We start from the raw sequence: 26,840 nt of genomic DNA, 5'->3' as shown, positions 1-26,840 counted from the left end.
AGTCAGGTCATATTCTGTGTTTTAATGGCCTGTTAATTTGTGAATCATAATTTGGTGTGAGGTCTGGTCGTCCAGATCCAGCAAATATGCTCAGCATGCCATCACTCTCATTTCTGCACGTCTGGATTTTGCCAATAGGTCAAATATTGCCATCATTAACCCTATAGCAGTTTGGTTTGGTTTTGTGGTTGCATATTGTTGTCACTTTATGCTGAACTGCTTTTATGATGATGATATTAAAGAGGGGGTCTGTTATTCGCATGGCCGACCTTTACTGCACATTTATCTGTGCTACATATTTAATATAGTGTATAATAGTTGAATGAATTGCAGCCTATTTTACTACTACTGTTGTTTTTTAGGCCTGTTGGCTGGTCTTTAAAATGCTTGTGGTAGGGTACTCAGAGTTTTATGGTGGTGTTGTAGCGTAATGTGCAAAAAAGCATGAATCAGCTCATAACTCGCTCGCTGAGGAGTCGTATGAGTGTGGTGAAAACATTACAAGTAGCCTATGCTATGAAAATTATTACTGTCAGCACTCTTGATTTCCTCCCATATTATCATAGACATGGTCCAAACTTAAAATGATTGTAGTCTGTTTGTGATTGAACGTTCACACACTGTAATAGCCCAACACTATCATTTTCCAGTGAGTAATGAAACTCTATTTAGTTCCAAAATACATTAAAGGCCTTTGTAACAGTAATATTGCATTGGGTAGAGAATAGATATAATTGTAATGGGTACTCTAAAACTATGAATGATGAATGATAAGGGTCTAAGGAACTGAGAGTCCAGCACAATTTGTTGATTACCTTGCTCTAACACCCATAAAAAACCTGGCAATAAGCGGATGAAAACGGGTGACCTTGGAGTTCTTGGTCTAAATTCAAGGAGTATATATATATATATATATATATATATATATATATATATATATATATAAGGATTTTCTTTGTCCCCTTGGAAGTGTAATTAAAAGTGTAATATAAATAAATAAGTATTTGAACAACTATGCTCCACCCCTGCTGAAATCAGTACTGAGTCATTTGAAGTTTTTCAGTAGGCCTGCTCTGGCCTTAAGACAGTCATTGAGACCATTTTCCAACAAGCAACAGTTCTTTAATGGCTTTTAATAAATACACAAGCAGAGGCATTCATCTGAACAGCTCTATAGCGTTACACAGAGAGGCATTTTCTAAGCTGGCCATCATAAGAGGTCAAGTGTCCTCCTCTGACCGTACAAACGGAGACGTGCGTTTATTTGCAGGCATTTGGAAAAGGCACATAACACTAAAGTCACTTACAGCACAAACTCATAAGATTAGGTCTTCTCTCCTCTTCTCATTACTGATTCAGAAAAATCTCTGTCAAATTAGTGTTTAACCATACAGACTGAGAGAACATTGTGATCAAAGCTCCACAAAAGGAGAACACAGGTAAGTAATGCTAGAACATGCTGTGCGTTTTGCTCAACAACCTCTTTAGTCAAAGGATAGTTCTTAATGTTCCTAAATACCTGGATGTCATTCACATATATTTACACACTTTTTTATTTGGGTTGACTGTGGATTAGACCATTGTTTAAGGCATGCATTCCAACATTTATAACATTTGAATTACGTAATAACCATGAGATCAGGCAGCATTATCAGTTAATGGTAATTTATTGTTGGTTTCAGTGCTGTTTTTCTTGCAGAGGGATCCTACTATAGATTTCTCCTACATGGTCCTCGATGTGCGCTCTGTACAGAACATGAACCTTCACAAGTTCACAAGCGTTTGCATGTTTCAACAACCAACATGATCTCCATTAAAACACTGTGATGGACTTCGACCTTCCAAGGTGGATACAATGCGTTTCAAGATGGCAGACATTGTCAGCATGTCACATTTCAAGTATTAGCAGAATTTCGCAAAACAAAAAACTGCAAAAAACAAAAACTGGAGGTTCATACTTCCACTGACAGAACATTTTGTGGGCGGCGTTCACGAGCCTGGTCAGGCCATGAGCACTACCACTAAGATTCCCTTAAATCAAAAGAACATACTTCCGTACATACAGAGTTTGCGTAAAATGCACATTTAACTGTATGCAGATTTTTGTTAGGTTCTCTTTGGCGTTTTTCTTGCTAGCTGAAGACACAATGGTTAAAAATGCAAGACACACATTAATGCAGTATAGGCACTCGCACTCGCTCTCATTTTTAAAAGTCACATGTGACCATATCATGCAGTTTCTTCCTTCCTGGTGGGGTTTGGTAATGTAATGCCCTCCTGGCTATTACAGTATGTGAGTGTTCACTTGGAACACACGATCACTGCAGAGTAAACTGACCTATTGACTCATGTGCTAGAAATCCTGCCACTGTAATCCGATTAGCCTCAAAAGTTGTAGTAAAATAAATTAATGTAGTCACTGACCTCTCCCAGCTATGTCTACTGCTTTTCGGAAACCAAGCTCCAAACTTCAAATCAAGTTTTTCGTTAATTAAAACGTGTTTTTATTACAAAATGAGACGTTTTGGTAAGTACTGTATGTACAGAAGCAAGTAGGCACATGTTCATGTCATCTCTACTCCTAGGTATCTGCTTTAAATGGTCTTTAAATATCTGGCTAGATAAAGGCTAAATGGCTAAAGGAATGGTAAATACATAGCACCGTTTTGTTGAATAAAAATCATAAAAAAAAGAGAAACAAAGAACTGAACTTAAAATTGTCTTAGTAGCAGAAAATGGCCAACCATTCTATTAGCCTAAGAATAGCTCCTCTATACTCCTCAATGCTCTCTCTGTTATATTCTCTCTACACTTCTAAAGCTTAATGCAATACATATTTCCTCCCTGTCACTATATTTAATACATGCTCTTTGGTTAAAATACTTCAAACAACATTTTTTGGCAGTATAAGAAAATAAAATTGGACACACGATATGGCTAATGATGTACTTACCTCTGACAAACACACACTTTAGGCACTTAATTAGCTAAAAACAAAAAGCTCTTAAGAGGTTCTTTGTCAACAAACACAACGATACTATGTACATATATGTAAAAAGTGTTATAAATAGGTTTTAAACCATAGATACTATATACATCTTCAAATCAAGACAGTATTGAGTGTTACATGTCTTTCTTTTGTGGGAGGGGGGTGGTGGTAGGGGTAGTTTCGGGGTACACCCAAGTGTAGATATCTGCTGTCGAATCTTGTAATCTTGTCTGTGGATGCAGTGCGGTACATTAGCTTCAGAGCTTAGACTTCTGGTGGCCATAGCTAGGAGGCGCCACTTCATTCTCGTTTCCTCAAGATGACGTAGATTAACCCGCTGATGAACGCCAGTGGGAAAGCCACCCAGGCCAGGATGTAGGCGAAGCCGAACGACTCGGTTGGGGGGACCCACTCTGGACTCATCACCGTATAGATGATGGCTCCACTCATGACAAAAAGACCTGCAGACACGAGGACAAACACACCAGTTACAGAAAGCTGAGGCAAACAGAATACTTCCTCATGACCAGTAAGATTGTAAACAGCAATTTTCCACCTGCCATTATCTTATTAATGGTCAGCTGCTGGTCACATGGTTGGCCACATGACTTTTCAGGCATGTAAAGAGGAATATAGGCCAGCAGGCCCTGTCCGGATGCTTAGTATCACAGTATGTCATTGTGGCAGTGCAACTGAAAGCTCACAGGGCATCATGAGCCATGCTGTTACATTGTATAACCACTTCTCTAAGGTAATATCCATTCCAATAGCATCCTTCACTGGAATGCTGTATTTGGGGACCTTATACTTTAGTCTTCTGGTAAAATGTCTGGCAGAAACATGGAATACCTACAATGAAAACTTTATTCCAACTAAGGCCCTGTCCCATTACCCTGTCCCATTGCACTTGCACCCTCACACACCTTGTTTTTTTATGCACATGCTTACTAGGTGTGCAAGGCTATAGGGTGTGCAAGGCTGTAGGGTGTCCAGTTTCTTTAGATTTGACCAACAAGGGTGCTCACGAGTCCGAATCAGATCAAGACTTTCATCAAGGCAACTACCCATGTTCCATTGCAATCCAGTGAAATTCCTCGCATAAACCAAAAAATAAAAATAAAAAAAGATGAAAAATGAACATTTTAAGTGTGAGTGGACACACTCTTTTTCTTTATAAGATAAAATAGCAAAAATAGCAGCAACTGTTAATGCCTTGCTTCAACAGTGGTATTTGATGTTTAAGCAGCAGGGTAGGATACAGGTGAAGGGACGTGAGCTGAAGGGTCTCCCAATTTTTTTCTAAACTCTCAGATGCCTTAAACACTCGCACCCCTTTTACACCTTCATGAAAGTGCACTTTCAGGAGGGGAAAATTGGGACAGGTCCAGTGTGTTGCAAAGAATAAGGCAAAGGGTAACGCTCTTAAAAATAAATGTGCTTCAGAAGGTTCTTTGAGCAAAACCATAGAAGAACCTATTTCGATTCCATAATGAAGCATGGGCCTCACTAGCCCATGTCTTCTTAAGAGTTTTCTTAGGTTGTCCGTGTAAAAGGTCTACATCGGATGGTGAATGAGGCTCCATGATTGTAAGAGGTCCTTCTCTGGCATTGCGCTCACAGAACCACTTGAAGCATCTTTATTTTTAAGAGTGAATGCTTCTGCGTTCCTGAAAATCTCCTATTTAGTCACTCTGATGTTGTTGTGTTAGTTTTACATGGATTCACATGATTTACGTGCTGGAAGCAGATCCAGGGTTTTGTTCGGACACTGACAGTACGCCTCTTAGGCTGACTTGGGTGAAAGAAAGGTCTAAAAGTGTTCTACCCGCACTGCTGACATTTAACTTTCCACAGTGTCCTCTCCTGAACCCAGCGAGGCAGCATCTATTACAGCCCACTCCAAGCAGACATAGTCGATGCTGTCTTCTGCAGAAGCGCCAGCATGACAAGGCACTTTCTAACATTGTTTTCAGTCTGGCAGGACGTGGTCCTCCCCCAGCGTGCCAGCTGTGACATTTCAGCTTGTGTCAGGGCCTCTGTTTCCGGTGCCAAACCGGTGGGCACCTTGCAGTGCCAGGCTCCACTCTGCCCATATCCCCAACTTCCCTCTGACATTCAGATCTCGCTAATGAGCAAATCCTGGAATCCTTCATTTCTAAAGGCCAAAGCAACCTGCAACTGTTCTAAAAAACCAAACGTTCTCAAATGCAGCCTTTTCTCATTGAGAATCAGGACATATCATTGTTACCATGAGAACACCCCCCCCCCCATCCAGGAACCATTTAAAACTGCCAGCTGTCTTTTACATTGTGTAAACATCTGTAGATGAATGAACCAATAGAAATGGTGTAAAATTGCTTGAAATAGAATATTTAGTAACAATTTACTAAAGGGTGGCAACTTTGGTGTCACCTCGTATCTCAAAATTAGCAACTTTACAGAAGAATGAAACAACCTTTTTAACTTTCAATGAACTTCAATGTAAACCAAGATTTTTACAAGTCATTTTGGAGCATTTCTATTGGTCCATTCATCATTAAAATCAGACATGATTTAGAGAACTACCTATTCAGATTATGCCAAAAAGTCAAAACCATTTGGGGTTAGTTGAAATAACACTTTCTGAAAACTGACCAAAGCAGTAGCTCCATATACTAAGTGAATTCATCTGACCCCATTACCTCAGGAAGTGAGGTACATCTGAAATTAATGTAGATGGTATTTAAGTGTCTTCTGCACAATCTGTTGCATAACAGAAGGTGACAGGGCTCATTAGATTAGCATTACTCTGGCCTGAGGTCCCTTTATCTAATAGAGGGGGAAGCAGCTCAGTGAGACTTAACAGACACAGAGAATGGACGGTAACTTAGAGCTGTGTATTGAGGGACATGTTCTAAGGACAAAAAAAATAATAATAAAAACCTCATAAAAACATCACAATGATTTATCATTTTGTTTCCTAATCCAGGCACAGCCACAAGGACAGTGGCTAGACTTTGCTCTTGCTTTGTTAGGAGAGTTGTTATGTCTGGACCTGAGGCTATGTGGCACTGGTTGGACACACCAGGAAGACCAAAAGAAGAAGAAATATGCCTTTATTATGTCTCTGTGTGTATTAGATGAGCCATAACACACACACACACTCCTACACTGTGTGTCCAATTGATTGTGGCCACTCCTTCTAATGAAAGCTTTCATCTACCTTAAGTTACACCCATTGCTGACACAGATGTGCAAATGTGCACACACACACACACACAGCTTGTCTAGTCTTTACAGAGAAGTACTGTCAACAGAGTAAGACACTCTGGAGAAGTTGAACATGAACCTATTGGCACCATGCTGGCTAATGCCAGGCGTGGGCTAGATGGGTGTAAAGCCCCCCAGCATTGAGCTGTGGACATTGGAAGAACTGTGTTCTCTGGAATACCCAATCTGATGAGGTGGGGAAGATCCAACATCCTGACCTCACTAATGCTTTTGTTGCTGAATGCAATCAAATCCTCACAGCAGTGCCACAAAATCTAGTAGAAAGCCATATAGTGTCTTCTAATCTTCTTATACACTATGAACATAAGCCTATTAGATGCATGGCTAATCTATTGGTCCTTCAATATCAACAGCTTTGTTGAAGCAGGCCAAAGACCAACACTATGCTCATCTCTTTGCCAATATTGAGCATATATATATATATATATATATATATATATAATGTGTGTGTGTGTATGTATGTGTGTGTGTGTGTGTGTGTGTGTGTGTATATATATATATATATATATAAGAGAACATCTAAGAGTAGGTTATCTTAGGCGATATCATAGTTATACTTCCCAGCTATATACAGCTAAAATATGACATAAAACAGGACTGGATGCATGCAATTTTTAAATTAATATTCCTAAAATCCAGAATTTCCTGTTGATAACAATCTCACACTGATAGCCACTAAAATCAGCTGATCTGCTATCTTAAAAAAAAGAAACACAAATTTTTGGGGGGTTTTCGACACTCACTGGCAAGGATCTGGAAAGCTCCGGTGAGGAAGAAACGTCCACCCTTCTGCAGTGTAAAGAGCTGGCAGAAAAACAGGAAGAGGGACAGAAAGCTGAAGATGATTGACAGGATCATCAGAGCCTGGACCGCCTGAATCCATACTGCAACCAGAAAGAGAAGGAAACATCATTAGACTTCACTGGAACATTCATTCAAGTACAGAGTCCCTGTAATCTAGACAGTTCACTGTGAATGCTGCATTGCCTAATAAGGCACTGAGGTCACCTTACATTAATGCTAGTACACTGTCCACTGTGCTCAGGTCTGGGGTAGCTTCTAAAATAACCAGGTTATGGAGCTGTTCCTTTCAAGCATGCACAACCCCTACTTGTTGCCCTCTCATCCATTAAGAGAAGACGTTTCTGGAATTCGGAAACTTGAGACCAAGTTTGATCACTGTTTCAGAGTTTTGAGAAGATAGAAAACAGACCTACTTAAGCGGTCAGGCATGAGGAGGAGATGCAGGAGACATGTTCACTATACATGACGGAGATCTCTAAGATCCCTCAGCCTGCCAGAATGCCTTAATGGGGCAGGCCAAAACAAGGGCTATCTTGTTCCTAAAAGCTCCAGACACTTGGAATGATACTGGCTCCTCATATATCGATCCTCTACTTTTGTCCTTGAGCCAGAGAAATGTAAACAAGGCCGGTTAACCCTGCCCAGCACCTGGGCTTGATGGCTCTAAAAGCTTCATGTGTATCCATCTTTCAAAGCATTCTGCATTAGACACACAACACCTTTCACACAGGGGAGTTGGTCCGGGTGTGTAAATCCTTTCCCCCCATTAGTGTTTCCAGAATTCCAGGAAATGCATTGTGTTGTCCTCATATGCATGTGATGCAAAGATTTGGTGATCCACATCAGACATGAGAAACGAGGACAAGCCATCTAAATCAGGAGCACTGGTACACCTGGACAGATGATCTGTCCAGTACATGTCCAAATGTTTGTGGACACCCCTTTTAATGAATGCATTTGGTCACTTTAAATTGCACCCCTTGCTGACACAGATGTGCAAATACACACACACTCACACAGCTTGTCTAGTCCCTGTAGAGATACTGTACTGCCAAAAGAATAGAACTCACTGTTGCAGATGAACATTAATCTCTTGGCACCATGCTGCATAATGCCAGGCGTGGGCTCAGAGAGGTATAAAGCCCCCCAGCATTGAGTTGTGGAGCAGTGTTACTGTGTTCTCTGGAATGATGGATGGCGCTTCATCCAATACATTTATGTGAGTTGGGGTGGTGATCATCCAACATCCTCACTAAAGCTCTTGTCACTGATTGCAATCAAATCCTCACAGCAATGCTCCTCCAAAATCTAGTAGAAAGCTTTTTTCCCTGGACAGTGGAGTCAGTCACGCCAACAATTTTTTAATACTCTTGATTGAGCAGGTGTCTCAATACTTTTGTCAATACTGTGTTTGCAGAAAAGTTAAATATACTGTGAATAAATAAATTGATGAGGGTTCTAATGACTTCCCTTAATATGAGCCTAGTTTAGGTTCATCTACAGAATAGGTTTGAGAACCCATAAATTTAAGCTTTGGACTAAGAGCTGTCTGCATCAGTTCAACTGTTCGTTTAGGTTCCCTTGTCCTCTCCGCTCTCCCAGTCTCTCCTTTAATGTGAGTAAGCTAACTCGTCGTGGTATGCAGTATGCTAAGACTTTCTACCGTGTCTATTTCTTGTCTAAGGGTCATGCATGGAGCTTCAGATTTCTCTCTCTCTCTCTTGCTCACTCACGCTCTCGCTCTCTCTCATGTCTACAAGACCTCTACTATCTATCAACCTTGCTCTCAGGACCGAGAACAAAAATGACATTCTTTTAAAAGAGCAGCTTTAACTCAAGCTATGTTCAAACAGCAGCTAAAAGTGGCCCCAAAAGTGGACTGAGGTTTTTCATCATATGTGACGCAGATAATCTGTAATCTGTGTGGCAGTGGGAACGGCCACAAACTCACTGAATCTGCCCTTTTTTAGGTCTGAATTCGGCCGCTTTCATATATGGTATTAAAATCGAAATATTCTGCAGGTTCATAAACGTGTAACATTTGTAAACACTGTCACAATGAAGGCTACGCATATGTCAAGGTTTCCACCAGAATCAGACTAAGCTTGTCATTTTATCTTCATCTTACATCTGAAACTGGGTTGATGATCCAATTTTTTGACTGGACTGGACTGGACTTGACTTTCTGATGAGTCACCCTTCCCTCCGTCTGCCCACTGCAGTGCTCGCAACTTCCTAACATATCTGCATACTGTAAAGTAGCACTAGGCTTGCAGGACTAGGTTGCTGTGTCAAATATACCAAAGCTGTAGAGCTCTAAAGCTCTTTCTGATGCATTTTTAAATAATCATTGAGTTTTATGGAGTTTTATTGATTATTGCCTAATTAGCATTTATACTCAACTGATGTTTCAAATGCAGAGTAGACCAACACTTTAAAATAATGAGAAATAAACCATTTTGGCCTTCACATAAAACATGCCAAGTGCATTAATATACTGTGTATAATATAAAGAGTGTGGCATATTAATTTGGTGTATCTAATATAAGAGTTACGTGACAGTCTAACCTTCTAACCTTCCTAAATCGGTGTGATGCATCAGATTTCTCACATGCTTGAGCTTCTCCACAGACTCACCAGCTGCTGCTCATCACTCACAAATTATGGACATTGCTGATAAATAAGTACCCAACCAAAAGTCAATTTAGACCACTAAAGGCTCCCTGTTTAAAGCCCCCTAATTAAGACCCAAGGCCACTCCATTATGTATAATAGGATAAAACCTAATACCGTTCCCTTATGGAGAACTTTCATTGATCTACTAGCGTTCTTGCTAATACTGGAATCCATAAGTCAGGAGATAATACCATGACTGTTTGTTACGCTGTTTGAAATGAGATCTATAACAAAGTGGCTCGGGCCTTTGAAGACTTCGCCCAGAGACCATGTGACCCTGGCAGGCCACCGGCAGCTGTGTGATCAAACGCAGCCCTTCTGCACTGCTGTGAGCGCTACGAAAACAAAACACACAGAGGCATGAACTGACGCAGCGGTGCATGCTGGTCCTGCCTCATTACCAAAACACACATGCAGAGGCTGTGTTCACTCTAGAACCATTACATCATCCCATCTCATGCAGCAGTGAAACTAAACAGAGTGTTGACGAGTTGTTCAAAGATAAATACTGTCTGAGGCTCTGAGTACTGGAACCATGTTAGTATTGGTTTATATTTGTAGAACCATTGATGAGTGTTGACTTCTTGGAAATGGGCTAAGCACAAACAAATAGGTTCTATATAGTGCTGAAATGGGTTCTTCGACACATAACAATAGTGGAACCTTTTTGGCGCTATACTGAAACTGTTTTGCTCCATGAAGAACCATCTTCAGGAGTTTTTTGGGGGAGTTGAAGAACCATTTAACCAGACAAGGATCAATTTGAGCTTCAAATAGCTATTTAAGTTGTCACGGTCCTACACAGAACCAACGCCTTTATGAAGAACCCTTGAAGAACTCCAAAGGTAAAGGCAATCTGAGGCTCTGTGAGTGTCTGGACTGAGGTTCTAAGTACTGGGAACATGTTAGCACTGGTTTATATATGTGGAACTCCTGAGGAACTCCTTTTTTAAGGATGTAGATTTCTGTAAATGCTTATTTATCAGCATCAGCATCAACAGATACAGTATGTAGACATGAGAATTTGAAGATACCACCATCTGCCCAGAATTAAAACAAGCAATTTTACGGAAGTGTCTTTTTGGAGAACACCATGTGCATTCAGTTATGCATATCTTAAGGAACTACTCTGCACCACAGCTGCTAAATTAACCCTGTAAATTCCAGAGCTTAAATTCAGACTTCCCTAAATTACTCTCATAATGACTCAGCTTATATATTAGTTTCTTAGTTAATTAGTTTCTGAGGTAATTCCTCAGTTAATGAGGAGAAGCTTCAAGATTATTATTTGAATAATAAACCTGATTAGAGTAAGGACTTCTGTCCAGTCATCGTGATAACGCATGGTACACTTATATCCACTGCCATAAACATTTCAGTCTCGAACTGTGTGCGAACTGGACACAGCCCCTCTTAGATCTTTTATTGTTAGCCTTCTGACCACTGATCCTATCTAAATATGATCTGTGGGTGTGGCAGTGTGACCTGACCCTTCGGCACGCTATGTTCAGCACGGAGTAGTCCGAGGATCTCCCAACACTTCACTTACTCACTCACGGACACACACACATATATATTCATATATGCATACACACACACTTACCTACACACACTCACGTACACACAGATAGCTGTCTAAATTTGCGCTGCTTTAAATACTCAACCCGTGCCCCACCCCACACCTCCCCATGTTGTGGCTCTGGCCCACGATTTCCACTCCCAAACAAGGGTTCTCTGAGCTCAGCCACAGCCCAGCAACTATTTATACTGCAGAGATGAGCCTCTGGAGCTGGGGGATCTCGCTGTCATGCATGCTCTCTTAAATTGCACAGCTACATTCTCACCCCTAGATGGCAGTACAGAGGCATTGGAGCCCATGGGCACGCCCACCACAGAGCGTGGTAAACATGCAGAGGGTCTTTCAGAGTTATGCCAAGTTCAGGCCCTCTGCGAAAAAAGGGCAGTAGCCTTTGTGTGCTGTGAGCAGACCTTCTAACCTCTGGAACAGATGTGAAGCCAAAGAACCTCATCCTTCAAAATGTGGGCAGATGCCTAGCCTACAAGTCTCTGCATGTGTATTTGACATTAGTCAGTGACCCAAGGCGACGGTAAAAGCGGCCTACCTCCAGTTTCGAGAGTGTCACAGTTGTAGCCACCATTGGCTGAGGAGCAGTTAACCCACAGGTCTGCACTGCTGGTGGGGCTTACAGTCCAGGCCTGTGGAAACAAGTCTCATTAGAGAACAGCAAAACAGGACTAGTGCACCGTTAATCAAGCAGTTGTAAATAATCAATGATCTATGAATGGACTTGTTTCCATTCCATCACCAAACCCTCTGTTGAGATGGCGAGTTTCCTGGTGGTAAGATTACGAAGACTATGACTGGAACAGTATGATATGATTACGATTACGTCAGACAGTACGCAGCATACTCACACTGACAATAGTGGACACAAATAGCAGCGCTAGGGCTGCGACGTGCAGGAAGATGATTCCACAAAGAAGGATCAGCATGTTTCCTCAAGGTCCTGTACAAAAGGAGCAACACATTACTGTACTGCCTGTGTTCACGGAACGGGCTCAGAGGGGTTGGGTGTGCCGCACCATACCTGCCTTACTCCTCACACAATGTACAGCTTGTGGGAACCTACAGCTGGGGAAATACTGCATCCTTTATACCCTTTATAACCTCGTATCTCCGTATCTTTTTGCTGTAAATGAGTACATTTGGCAGTTGTTCTTTATATGATGACCAATAGAAATGCTCCAGAATGACTTGCAGTGACTTCTGTTGAAAGTTAAGGTTTTTTTTTTTTTCCTTCTCCTCCTGTAAAGATGCCACTTTGGAGATGCATTTATTTATTTATTTATTTTAATTTTTTTTTGTACAAAGTTTAAAAAAAAGGCAGAAAGTATTTTTGAATTATTGTTAATTATTATTATTATTATTATTATTATTAGTATTATTATTATCATTTTATTCCTGCTGCTACAGCATTAATTATATTAAATACAGACATATTTGATTCCTCAATTAATGAAAGCTAAAGTGCATTTTTAAGACCGTTATTTTAAGACTTTTATTTTGTCAAAACCTCCATAAACCATTAGTCTGGACAGCAGTAAGAGCACGCATGTATCTAGCAGCCCTGCTGGATTACAGACCCTGACAGCAGCAGCAGCAGCAGCAGCAGCACAGGAGTCATATGGAGAGTTTGGAGTCTGCCTGTTGCTCTTAAATCTTGTAAATCTAGTATTTCAATAACAAATGAATAAAAGTAATAAAAAAGTGCGTCTTCTATCACAGCGGTCCCAGAAGCTATCCTCAAACCTGCAGTGCCCCCCCACCAACAAATCCCAACAAACTGTAGGCTAATTAAGGTCCAACTTACTGGGTGTAAAGTGAAAGTAATTCCAGAGACAAACGGATGAAGAAAAGTGGGGAACGCGGCGGCAGCAGCAGCTTCAGTAGGCAGTAGTAGTAGTAGTACCAGCACCGAGTCCAGTCTACAGCGTTACCTCCACACACTCCCACAGGCAGAGAGACTAGAGCGCTGTATCTCCCAGCCCTGCACTTTTAAGCGCTCTCATTAAGGACAACGCCCTTCAGCCCGGCCCGCGCGCCTCACTTTTATTTCCCCACCCGTTTTGCGAACAAGCCACGCCCTCCCGCAGCGGGATTGGCTCACGGAAACGGCGGAGCGCCAGGGTCCGCGAGCGCCAGGCTAATCGGCGCACGAGGTGGAATTCCACGAGCCCGTTCTAAGCGCGCGAGGCAGAATGGGTTCTAAGTTCGGGAGACTGGAATTCCACGAACGTTCCTGAGTTCTAAAGCACGAGGCGACGTTCTAGAAGCCCCTGTCTGCAAAACCACCCGGATGAAGAAGTGAATGAGTCAATAAAGAAATAAGGCTCGTGCCCCACTGTGACGCAGAGGTTCCCAGTACGTATCCCTGACGCGCGCAGTGGGATTTTTTGTCACGAGCTGTGACATTTACGCTGGTTGTCATGGTTACAAACATGGCAAACATACACGGGGTAGAAATGACCACTGAAGCAGGTCTGACTTTGGGTTTTTAATAATAAGATAATAATTATTACTTTAATAAGATAAAGAATTATTATTATTATTATTATTATTATGATTATTATGATTACTATTATTATTATTATTATTATTATTATTATTATTATTATTATTATACTAGTAATAATAACAACAATAATAATCACAATAATAATTAGTCATTAATTGTTTTTATTTATTTATGTGAAATGTAGTTATTGATCATGATTATATAATATTATTATAATATATTATTATAATGATTATTATGAGTGGTAGTAGCAGTAGCCATAGTAGTTGTATTATGTATTATTATTTCTACGTATTATTATGAATACTACTACTACTATTATATTTATTATTAATAGTTGTAGTAATATTAATGATAACAATAATAATAGTAGTAGTAATATTTATAATAGTAATTATAATAATTAAACACCCACTAATGCTACTGCTACTTTCACTACTAATAAGCATTATAATCAGTAATATAATCAATAATAACTAACAGTCATTGGGTTTTTATTTCTTTGGAATATAGTTATTATTATTATTATTAGTAGTAGTAGTAGTAGTAGTAGTATTAGTAGTAGTAGTAATTTTTTTATTAGTATTGTTATTATTATTATTATTAGTAGTAGTATTAGTAGTAGTATCTGTAGTAGTTGTTTAATTATGATCAACATTGGTATACAGCTGCAGTGTTACAGTATGAATATGGTTGAACATATCACAGTACTGAGCACTGCTATGCATGACACCATACTCTCGTACAGTAGAATACAGCCCTACAGTACTACCTGATGTCTAATACCAGATTTATTACAGGTCATCATAGGATTATTATAAAGCATTTAGTCTTATAGTATATTCCTGTAATACATAGTCCTCCTGTAGTACAGTATTAGTGTTTAGTTTAGAGTATCTTAAAGCAAGCTGTATAATACCTGTAGTTTCCTAAACCAACAATAGTCTGAATTAGCGTAAGAGTCTTACAGGAATCCAGTGGAAATGCCCCGTAGCATTACAGCAGCTCTTTCTCATAAGAACATTTCCAAGCTCTGAATGGATTCAGCCCTCTCAGCTCAGCACCGCTTTCTGTGGTTGTCTAGGGAATGAGCCACACAAACATGAGGATTTCGAAGGAGGGGATTCCTCATCACACACACTGACTCATGGTCTACAGATCTGTGTGTGAGTGTGTGTGAGCGAGCGAGGGTGGGTGGCTAGGTGTGGGGGTGTGTGTATATGGGCATGCCCATGATTCATCCTTTGAGAGGTCTTCAGGAATGTGCAGAATTCATGTAGTAGAAACTCCCCCACTCCGCTCTCCACTCACTTTCCCTCTCAAATCATATTTCTCAAGTAGGAAGTGAATGAAAGGAAGGGGTGGGGGGTAAGGGGTGGGGGTGGGGTGGGGTTAAGAGTGGACAGGAATGCAGGAAGCTTTGATCCATTGCAGGATTCTGTCAACACTTCTCCTTTAAACAGCCCTTATACACACAGGCTGACTTGGAGAAACCCTGCACTTCCATTAGTGCAGTGCAGTGTCTTTATTTATTTTTTTAGTTTTAAGACAGTGTTGTTTGTTTGCTGGTCATGAAGCCGGAAAGTAAGGCTTATTATATTATCTGTGGCAACTTTAGAGGAGAAGGAAAAAAATATTATTATTAATGATATAACTTTTAGTGCAAGAACAGTCTGCATATTTGCAATATGACTGAACTTAGGACTTTGGAAAAGACAAGAAAAGCGTAATATTAATTTTAAAGTTAATGTAATGTATGTATAATTCTGACCTTGTATAAATAAAAAAAATAATAAAATAAATAATATATATATATATATATATATATATATATATATATATATATATATATATATATATATATGTGCCAACAATATATATATTTTACACACACACACCCATATATATATATATATGTGTGTGTGTGTGTGTGTGTGTAAAATATATATATATATTGTTGGCATATTTAACTGGCATATTTAACTTTTTAATTTGTTTTTTACTGATTTGTTTACTGATTAATTATTATTAGTATTATTTTTTTAATTATTATTATTACTTTTTTATATTACTTAAATGAAAAGGTCTCAGAGTGGTTCAGTAGTCTAATGTGCTACAATTATGGCCCAGGGGTCAAGCATTCGAATCCTGAGCCAAAACACTTCGCCATCAGGGACCAGAGTCCATTGGAGCACAATTGGCCATGCTGTTTCCAGGTGGGAAGCTGGAGCTCTCTCCCCTCATCAGTCTCTATAAGTGATGCTGGCTGGCACATGTGTGTGTTAGCTGGTGTGTGGTTACTCTCTGAGTGTGTTGGCTGCACAGCGATGCTGCATTGGCAGCTGTTAGACTTCACATGTACTGCATGAGACCTTATAAGGACCTTAAGTCCTTAATCTCCTAGTGTCGGGAGCATCGATAGTGCTAAGGGGAGCTATAAACCGGTGGGTTCAATAGAGAAAATTTGAGTAAATAAAAAACAATTATAAGATTGCATGGAACGGATGATTGATAGATAATTATTGTACTGAAATGACAACTGTACTGTAGATTGAAGCAAGTTGTTGCACCATGATTGTGTTATTATTTCTTACTTGGAGACAGCGGTGCAGTTTTGGAGGAAGTGGGGGGCCTGTGACTCACAGAGGCTCTTATAAAATGTATTAATTGACTCTTTCAGTAGAATTCTTAGAGTTGTGGGGCCCGAAATCCCTGGCAGCGCCCCTGCCTACGATTGTCTCAAGTGGCAATCTACTACTACATATGATGTGTCCCAGTCCTGGCTATTTATCTTATTTTTAAGTGACCATTGTTTTTATACCATCTGGATATTCAGTTGCACTTTGTATATCCTAAATTATGAATCTACATATCCATCACATTAAGATGTTTTGGCTATACTAATGCATGCTCTATGGAAAATGGGGTATCGATTATAGACCCTTTAGTCTCTTTGAATGCCTTCTTAGTTGCTTGATGTTTATTTGGATGGTCATTGTCTTCTACATTATCATAAGTCATGTCTGTAAAGGCTTCCACTGAGTGTGTTGGACTGCTTTTAAAAGTACTCACATGGTTAAATATTCATTTTACAGACATAGACTCCCGCTGTCAGAATAATAAAAACAAACAATAACATCTAGCGTGACAATCAAACCAATCTGAGAAAAAATACACTACTAAAAAGATGAATACACTCCATGTCCAAAAATCTGTGGACATTTGCTCAGCTACCTCAATTCTGAAATTAACAATATTAGTTAGTTTGTCCTTTGATGCTGTAGTAGCTGTGTCTCTCGTTTGGGAAGCCTTTGCACTAGATGTTGGAACATTTCTGTGAGGATTGAATTGTAATTGTATTTAGAGCGTCTTTGAGGTCAGGTCCTGATGTAGACCGATTAGTACTGAATCACAGACGCCACTCCAACTTATCCCCGAGGTATAGGATGGAGCTTCATCACTTCAGAAAATGCAGTTCCACAGCTCTATGCAGTTCTACTGATGCTTGGCATTAGTAGTGGTGACCCTAGGCTCAATATGCGGCTGCTACAGATCATCCTGTTCTATTGGCAAGGCTTTTTTTTCAAAGATTATACAATCTGTGTGTACATTTAAACAACTGAGTCAGCAAAGGGGGCTGCACTGTAAAGCAAAGCAGCTACGTTGACTACTGGTCTGGATACTTTTGATGTAGAATAGTGTTAAACATTATGTGTATTGTAAGTTGAGCTGACCAGTACAGGCCACATCAAAAAATGTGTAGGTTTGACTTGACTAAGGTTAAGGATTGAGTTTGAGATGTGGAAGTGTTTTCAGCTGCAGTTCTGGGTGGCATCATCCTTTAGCTTGTTGGTCAAAACCTCACTGAGGCCCAAAAATTCCCCAAAAACACAGAAAAGAATGGGATGTGGTGGATGTGAGTAAACACAATAACATCACGATGATTGTGTGTATGGATGGTTCAGTGGAGGAGTGCGGATGTGGCCTACAGAGCTTCAGATGTTGCGTAACTTCAGATATCTTTGCAAAGACAAACAGACCAACATACTGTTACATGCTGTCAGAACGCTGAATGCCAGTCTTGAGCCCCTTTCATTCTCAAAACTGAGGACATTTTGCTTACCAGTAATGTCTAAACTTTAGTGTGATTCCCACATAAACAGTATTTTACTGAAACTCACTCATTTATTATTTATATATATTTATTATGTTTAAGATGTCTTTGTTGGACACGTTTAAATCATGAATCACTGTTGTCAGTGGAGTTGGAATGAAACTTTCCATAAACAGGACCTGATGCCCTCAGTATGAACTGCCAACTGTCGCCTCATTTCTGAATCATGTAGTAAAGTATGCTTATTTTTATTTCTGAATCATGTACAAAAATAAACATATTTATCACCATGAAACCTAAAAAACTATAGCATTTACCAGACTTATTGCATTGCTTATGAACAGAAGCAACCATAGACCAAGTAGGATGGGTTTTTGCCCAATTTTCTTCCCCAAATTCATCACTGACCTCTAATCCCTAATTCACCACAAACCCTGAAGACTGTGAAGGCTAGCTTTTCAAACTGTCATTAACGCAAGTTGATTAGATCATGCACAAAACATACTCTAGTAATGTTCCTAAGCTAAAAATCTCATCTGTTAAACCATCACCACAGACAATGTTGACATTACGAGCTGTAATTCAGACATCACTGTATTTCCCAGCAATGTGTTGGAGATGTCCCAGTAATGGCCTTGGGCAATATACTGTGCAGGTAAATTATTGGGTTCCCTTTCCCAGGATTTTGACTTCACTTTACATTCACACTTAGCACCATTCTCTTTAAATATAATGCCTATATAAATATATTAATTAAATGTAAATGCCTAAGAAACATCTGTAAATCTGCGCATAGATGTTTTGCCGAACTAACTAATATGTAAATCCATATGCTTCCCACAAATACATATGCTTCTCCCCATCACTTGCAATGCTCCCAGCACCGCCTCTTTTCAAACTGACCTCAATGCAGCATCTCTAGGGTAGCCAACACACTCAGAGAGCCCTGATAAATCAGCCAGCAGACGCCTGTGCCGGCCAGCGTTAAAATAGGAGGGATGAAGGGTGAGAGCATTATCTATCCACCCAGAGAGAGCATGAATAATTGTGCTCTCTGAGGCTATGGCTGCTGATGGCGAAGCAGATGCAAACCTGGGCATAGTGTCAGCATCTGCTGAGCCACACAGAGCCAATTTGTTTTTCAAGGTTTACAGAATGTAGGCCAAAATCCCATTCAGCCTAATGAGAATTTTTTTTGTGCTAGATAATATTAAGTATCCAGTTAGAAAGGCTACAGGGGCCTGGTTAACTATACTGTTTTAGCTACTCAAAACATAGCAACTATCAAATCAACCATAGTGTGACTATATTAGAAATAACAATGTAGTCACTTATGAAGTATGAACTTTTTAAAGCTGTTGCAGATTGAAAATTAGAATGACATCAGGTTAAATTTGCTCAGATTCACTACAATAAAACTGCAAAATCCAAAGCCCATACAAAATGAATAGTATTTGAAATAACAAGCTCACTAAATAAATGTATTTTGAATAATTAAGTACAGTTAATTGTTATTACAGTTGATTGTTGTCAATGTTCTATGAAGCTTGTCCAGCTTTACAGTTGTTTCTTTGGCAGAGCATGAATAGGCATGTCACGGAGACCTATGTGAGCGAAATCATGTGTGTTTAAGTATCCTGAGTACCAAAAGTACCAGTACTATTGCCTTCCGCAACCTTGCTTTAACACCCCAGTATGAAGTTCAGTAGTATTTCTGGCAACCGTAAAACATCCATCATGTCTCCTGAATGTGCATTTTGATCAAACTGATGTCCCCCACACAGTCCAGTAGGAATCTTCCTGAGTGACTAGGCAAAGTGAGCACAGAATGTATGATTCAGTACTGGGCTCAGAGCAGGATTAGTGCAGCCATAGCAGCCCCATATATGCCAATGTTTGTGGAAGGCAGGCGGCCGACGTTCCAGCAGTACAAGAGCGTTGAGTGGGCGCTGCACACACACCACCTGACCTAGGGCTAATGTTACGCTCAGGCCATTAAGAGAAAGTGGTTTATCTGTACGTCTCACTTTGACTTTGTACCTCGAGAAACAGCTCAAGGCCTTTGACAGTAAAGGAAGTGCTGACCCTGTGCTAGAAGTACGTCTGACAATGAGTGTGTGTGGCTGGGGAGGGTGTGTTTGTGTCACATGTCCGCATTTAGTGTTTCCATGTCATTATCTGGCTTGTTTGGGTTAGTAAAGTGGTGGTGTCTCCCTGGGAGCAATTCACTCAGTAAATCCCTCAATGACGACTTCTGCTACTGCCAGAGATAAGGCTGGCCTGTCCTCTAATGCACAATGGCCTGCATGTATTGCATCTATGCTCACACTGTGCAATTCCACAATACGCAATCTCCACAGCTCCACAGTTGCTTAGCGTATTGATTAAGTGTGACGAAGCTTCTCCACATCATAATTTTATCACTGCTGTTGGAAAATCTCCACACTCATAAAAACACATGTACTACAAATGATTCTTTGAGAGACGCCATAGAAGAACCACTTTTGGCTCCATAAAGACCCATGTTTGTGAATGAGAAGAACATTTTAAAGGCCCAAAGAACCTAAAACATGATTCTTTATGGAACCAAGAGCGGTTCTTCTATGGCATTGTTTAAAGAACCTTTTTCTGCACTTTTATTTTTAGTGTGTGAGTGTAGATCCCAATGCATAACTTCATAGAAGAACGAAAATACATACTGAATTCCTGCAAACATATACTGACTAGCATTAGCACCTCTTGGCTAATAATGAATAGGTCCCCTTTGTGCCGCCAAAACAGATCTGAACATTCAAAGCTTGGACTCCACAAGACCTCTGAAGGCGTCTTGTGGTATCTGGCACCAAGACGTTAGCAGCAGATCCTGTGAGTTGTGAGGTGGGGCCTCCATGGATAGCCTCAGTGAGCTTTAGGTGCCCATGATCCTGTCACCTTGTTCTTTTTGGGGCCACTTTAGGTAGGTACTGACCACTGCTTACCATAAAAATGTTTTATTGGTCAGTTAGATATGAAATGCTCACACAATGTGAATCCAACTGGTGTTTTCAAATGGTAATTTGAAGCATCAGTATTCAGTTGAAACCCCAATCAAACAAACTACAGCCATGCCAATAAATTAAGCAACACATTACATTTCCATGATTATCCACCTCCGAGTTTAAAAAGTAGCTCTAGTCTGCACGTTAGCAGTCCATGATTGTGTTGTTGATTGCTTGCTGAGTGGCTGTTGGGTTAAAAGGTCCTCTGTGAGCTGGAATGTTTAATTACCATGAAAAAGTCATCATCCAGAAAACCAGTAAACCAGAATTTCCCTTCAGTGACACAGAAAGCGATAGCGGGGAAATTTTTACATGCTATCTGCAGGGGCCTGATATTACTGAGAAAGAGGCCGTGCTTGCCACTGGCAGTTTGGTTATCACATTGAGACTGGCATGGAAGCTTGTCATCACAGCATAGGAAGAGCATGTGCTTATCAGCTTGACCCCAAGAGAGAAGACTGCTGGCAGAAGAATTTAGGATTTGACATATCCGTTGGGGCATGAGGCCACACATCAGACACCAGACTTCAATTTGACGTCATTCTAACGTTGGACACACCTCCAACAATGGACAGACAATCGATACAGAAGTATGATGGCATTTGGAAGATGTTGAATTTTGATTTCAAGTTCTACCGTTAAGATGTCATGTTGAGTGGACATTAACGTTGTGACATTGAGCATGTTTGGATTGGGTCTCTATACTTACAAATGGATGTCCGCATTCTATATCAAGTTGACATTGGCATGAGACATTTGGAAGACATTGGATTTTTGTTAACCAACACCACAAATCAACCAACCAACAAAATATCAATGTTTAATGGTGATGTTGAGTCAACTGTAAGATTATGACGCTGACCAGATGTTCAGGTTCATACCTCATGACTAAATGTTGGATTTCAATGTCAATATGACAGTGGCATGTAACACCACATTAACACCACAACTTACACACAACCACAAATCAACATCAGCTGTTGTCAGTATTCTACATCAAATTGTTGTTGGACTTAGATGTTGTCATTACATTGAATTTTGGTCACTGGACATCACAACCTACATTCAACCAGATACCAGGTGGTCAGCAGCAGATCCTGTGAGATGTAAAGTGGGAGCTCCATGGATAGTGTCATTGAGCCATAGGAGCCCATGGCCCTGTCACCTTGTTCTTTATGGGGCCACTTTTGGTAGGTACTGACCACTGCATACTTTAAATAGATTTTTATTGGTCAATTAGATATGAAATGCTTACACAATACTGTTGGCCTTTGACACCTTGTCTTCCAAATAGTGTAAAAAAATCCAATCTGGAGCATCAGTATTCAGCTGAAACCCCAATCAAACAAACCACAACCACGCCAAGACGTTAAGCAACACGTTAAAATGATTTCCTGAGGAGTTTAAAAACTAGCTCTAGTCTGTGTAGACTGTGGCACCACTTTAGCCATCCATGATTAGTTGCTGAGTGGCTACAGGGTTAAAAAGGGTTCTGTACAAGCTGGAATATTTAATTACTACGAAAAAAATCATCATCCAGATAACCAGTAAACCAGAACATACAATACCAGGGACCGTTACCTTTGTAAGTTGTAAATTAGTATTTTTTTTCCCCTTGTGGACACCATTGGTATTACCATCTGTTTCTTGTTAGTCTTGTAGCCTCAGTAGCACATAAAATAATTTGTGGACACTAACCACATCTTGGATGATGTCTTCAACAACACCGCTCATAACCATGGTGTGTAATTAATAAGACAGTGTCCACAAAACAGCTTGAAGTCAAAAGAACTAAAGAATAATCGTACGTCAGTTTGTTTGACTTACATTATTAATGCTCGCCCTGTCCTGGTCTACCCTGTGCATCCCCATGCCTGTCAGCATATTTTCATTACACTCACAGAGTACACACACAGCCATGCCACCAACCACTAGCAAAGCACTCAACACATTTACAGCACACTTTCACACCAGGGAAGTGTGTGTGCTTTCGCTTAGAGCAGAATTCAGTACAGAATCTGCATCACCGGGTCAAGCATAAACAAACTCACACACACTGTATATATAAACACACTCAGACATACACACTTACAGACTATCCGAAGTAAAATTTTGGCACATATCCCGCTCCGCATCCCATTCTGAAGAAGTGCATCACACTTCCTGTGGTTTCCCTGGAGATGGGACCATAAATAAACACAAGGGGAGGGGATGAAACTCTCTGAATTGTCTGGACTGCATGATTCAGCAGCAGTGACTCAGGAGGGAGAGAGAGGTAGAGATGTCATTGTATCCCGTGTCCTCTGAAGTCACTGTTTCTACTGGTCCGGCTGAAAATAATCAGCATGCATGGTCATGGGATATATTTTTCCACATTAATATTATTTAAAAATATACAGAATTTCCTTACGGTCACATAAAAACCTCATATCTCAACCTTATTTACTTTCAATGGGAGTCTGTGTGGAATTAAGTAATTTGGGAGTATTTCTATAGGTCTGTTCATCAGGGAATTTGGACACAATCTAAATAACAAGTGTCAGATTCCAATTCTGTCAAAAAGTGAAAAATGACAAAAATTAAGATGCAAGGTTTTTGCATGACGGAGACAATTTACTTACTAACTTCATATGCGTTTGTGCGGGAACTGTTAAAACTGGCATGTCAAACAATTGTTTAATTGAGCTATTGAGTCTCTGAGCTCTGAGATATCATTCTTCTCTCTGAGGCCCTCCCTCCACACACACTGTTGCATGCATGGTTTCTGCCAGCAACGCCCCAGTGCTTATTGTTCTACTGTGGAAAGAGTTCCCACACAGATGTCAGAGTTATTGTTCCTCGCCTGAGACACTCAACCCAGAGTAGCTCCAGCTCCATTAAAATGGTCAGAAATTATTAATAACCTCTTAAACAGCATATGGAAACGTTTTATTACAAACTTCTATCACCAAAGAATAGCCCCACCAGTTTGTACAGAAGTCCCGGTAGCTACTGAGTGATACCTCCTTAGTGTGTAATAAGCCTTGGAGTGTTAAAGGGGAACTGTTCTTTCCAGTCCAGTTCTGAGTGATACCCATTCCTAACTCTCAAAAAACCAAGACAAATTAGAAAAGTCCTTGTTCTGAAGGAAATGCAGAATGGTTGCACAGCTACAGTGGCTTTCACTGGTTGCTATGGTATCCCAGCTGGTTGCTGTGGTATAGCTGTTGGTTGCTAAGCCATTGCTAGACGGTTACTAAGGTGTTGCAGTGGTATAGATGCATGGTAGAAATGTGACATGCCAAAACGTTTGCCCAAAAGATGATTGGTGGAAAAGCTAAATCAATATATTTGGCTAATAGACCCGTGTCCACAAACCTTTGGCCAAAATGTGGGGTGCCAAACGTTAAACCTCTTAAACAGCATATGGAAACGTGTTATTAGAAACCACCAGTTTGTACAGAAGTCCCGGTAGCTACCGAGTGATACTCCTAGGTGTGTAATAAGCCTTGGTGTGTTAAATGGTTAACTGGATAATGTAGTGCATTGAATCGATTTAAAGATGTAGTTCCTCACAGTGACACTCTGTAGCTAATCAAATCTAAAACGCAGCAATGTAAGCAAGTCCTAATGCACAGTTACTCTGTCTTTTTTAAACCATAAAAACATAATCCAGCTAGAAACAGTTTTTGTGGTTCTTTAAGAAAGGCCTCTGGTTCGGCGGTGTTCTCGGGTCTGCCTGCATGGACAGCTTATTTAAGGTCTATTCACAAATGTTCTGTGTTGCTTAGGTCATGGGACTGTTAGGGCCTTTCCAAAAGCTTTAGTCTGTGTCTCTTCGGGTAGTCCGTAGTAATTCTGATTCTGATGTATGACTTGAGTTACAGTCCTGGTTCAGAAGCCATCCTCTTTTTTTAGCTTTAGACTTTTTAACAGATTGGTTTGATATTTGCAACCTGGTTTGCTGGTATTTTGTGGAATCTATTCATCCCTCCATTCGTGCAATATTGCAAATGCTACTGGCAGCAACAAAACCTCAAAGCTTAATAGATCCATCCCCATGCTTCACAATTGGCAGGCTGTTCGTTTTATGAAATGCAGTTGCTTTTTTCTCAAAAAGGATCGAGTTTGATTATGAGTTCTATATTTTTCCTCAGTCCACAGCACTTGTTCCCAAATCTCATCCTTGGCTCGTTTAGATCTTCTGTAGCGTACTTTTACCAGTGATTTTATGAGGTTGTAGGTAAGGTTTCCTTCTAATGACTTTAGATTATGTTTGTGGAAGCAGTGCTGGACAGTGGAATAGTGCAGCACTCTCTTGGCTCAGCTAAACCTTCCTGTACGGCCTGATCTCCAATGGCAAACATCCATAATGGGTCTTTGTTAGAGTCTTGCCAAACAACCGATCGCTCTGTTTAGAGGAACCTTGTCAGACTCATATAAATTAAAATAGAATTTAACTACCTTAATCTACACCCAAACCTACACTTCAACCTACACGAGACATGAGATTTCCTGTTGAAAAGCCTATTTTACATGGAGTTCCCTATTCGTTGTGGTTATACTGCCATTAGATTGATGGACAGGCAGCAATAGAAGCTCTTATCTGCCCTTCTTCAGATTTTCTTTAACTGTGAATTCAGCCTGCAAGTCTTGCAGTTATGGGGCCCAGTTTGTGAAGATGCAAATGCTTTTCTTTCGGTTTCTGGTCTCTGGTTAGTGTGGAATAGCTGAATCATGGGGTATGAAGTGAAAAAGGCACTGAGACAGGTCACCTTGTCTGAGCAGCTTATAGACTCAGCATTCATTCATTAATGGACGCACTTAGGATTTATTGCTTTGTGAAGTTTAATCTGGCGCCACTGTGGAGGTATCATTTTGTTCCTTAGTGAGCCTGGCACATGATGGTATGAACAAATGGATATATCTGACCAACCTTGTAATTTAATGACTGCAATTATAGTTAAAGACTAAGTCCAAGTCCATTCTACGCCTGCATTTATTACCTCTACTATTTTCATTGGTCATTTTGAATCTTGAAGCCTTTAAGGATCCAGCACTATCTTTGTATTGTGTTTGAGTTTTTTATGTTTAGGTATTGACCATGGGATGCACATGGCAGTAAAGTACCTTAACCTTTATAGAACTGTTTTATAGAACAGTTCTTTCTAATCCAGTTCTGAGAGATACCCATTCTTAACTCTTATAAAAACAAGGCAAATTAGAAAAGTCCTTGTTCTGAAGGAAATGCAGAATGGTTGCCCAGCTACAGTGGCTTTCACTGGTTGCTATGGTATCCCAGGTGGTTGCTGTGGTATAGCTGTTGGTTGCTAAGCCATTGCTAGACGGTGTTGCAATGGTATAGATGCATGGTAAAAATGTGACATGCCAAAACGTTTGCCCAAAAGATGATTGGTCCAAAAGCTAAATCAATATATTTGGCTAATAAACCTGTGTCCACAAACCTTTGGCCAAAATGTTGGTCGCCAAAACGTTTGTTCAAAAGCTCAATTAATACGTTTGGCTAAAAGAGCTGTGTCCATAAACATTTGGCCAAAATGCGGGGTGCCAAACTATGCTCGGGTTCTATGCTACACTATTAGTTCTATGAAAAATGTGACCAGTATAGAAGTATGCATTTTTGGTCAAAAGTTTAAGGACAATGTTTTAATGTTTTAATGTTTCAATGTTTTAATATTTTAATGTATTCCTATGGGAAAAATATAGACTGTAAATTGGTACAGTTAAACCATAATATTTTTTAAGTTAACCCTTAGGTAGAACTCTAGAACTTCCAAAAATCCTTATCTATGTTTTTGTTCCTCATGAAATTGGTTAAACCAACTGGAAGAATGCTTGATTCTTCTGTTATT

The 26,840-nt window shown here is 40.1% G+C and overlaps 1 protein-coding gene across 1 annotated transcript; it reads right to left on the bottom strand.

Moving 5' to 3' along the window:
* Positions 1-1,100: 1,100 nt before the first annotated feature.
* Positions 1,101-13,320, bottom strand: pmp22b (peripheral myelin protein 22b). Its single transcript, XM_072667694.1, has 5 exons — positions 13,132-13,320; positions 12,176-12,267; positions 11,863-11,956; positions 7,003-7,143; positions 1,101-3,450 (listed from the first exon to the last, which is right to left on the bottom strand). Exons 2-5 carry the CDS (start codon positions 12,251-12,253, stop codon positions 3,290-3,292), a joined length of 474 nt encoding a protein of 157 aa, XP_072523795.1. The 5' UTR covers positions 12,254-12,267; positions 13,132-13,320; the 3' UTR covers positions 1,101-3,289.
* Positions 13,321-26,840: the final 13,520 nt, after the last annotated feature.

The sequence above is a fragment of the Salminus brasiliensis genome, chromosome 22, assembly GCF_030463535.1.
Source record: "Salminus brasiliensis chromosome 22, fSalBra1.hap2, whole genome shotgun sequence".
NCBI lineage: Eukaryota > Metazoa > Chordata > Actinopteri > Characiformes > Bryconidae > Salminus > Salminus brasiliensis.
The sequence above is the reverse complement of the archived record's forward strand: the minus strand, read 5'-3'. Positions and strand labels throughout refer to the sequence as shown.

Bases quoted from the DNA above. Each gene is read 5' to 3' on its own strand.
- pmp22b (XM_072667694.1), bottom strand. From the start codon at position 12,253: ATGCTGATCCTTCTTTGTGGAATCATCTTCCTGCACGTCGCAGCCCTA. The intron at 11,957-12,175 runs GTGAGTATGCTG...TTGTTTCCACAG, and splicing joins TTGTGTCCACTATTGTCAGT to GCCTGGACTGTAAGCCCCAC. The intron at 3,451-7,002 runs GTGAGTGTCGAA...TCGTGTCTGCAG, and splicing joins AGCTTTCCAGATCCTTGCCA to GTCTTTTTGTCATGAGTGGA.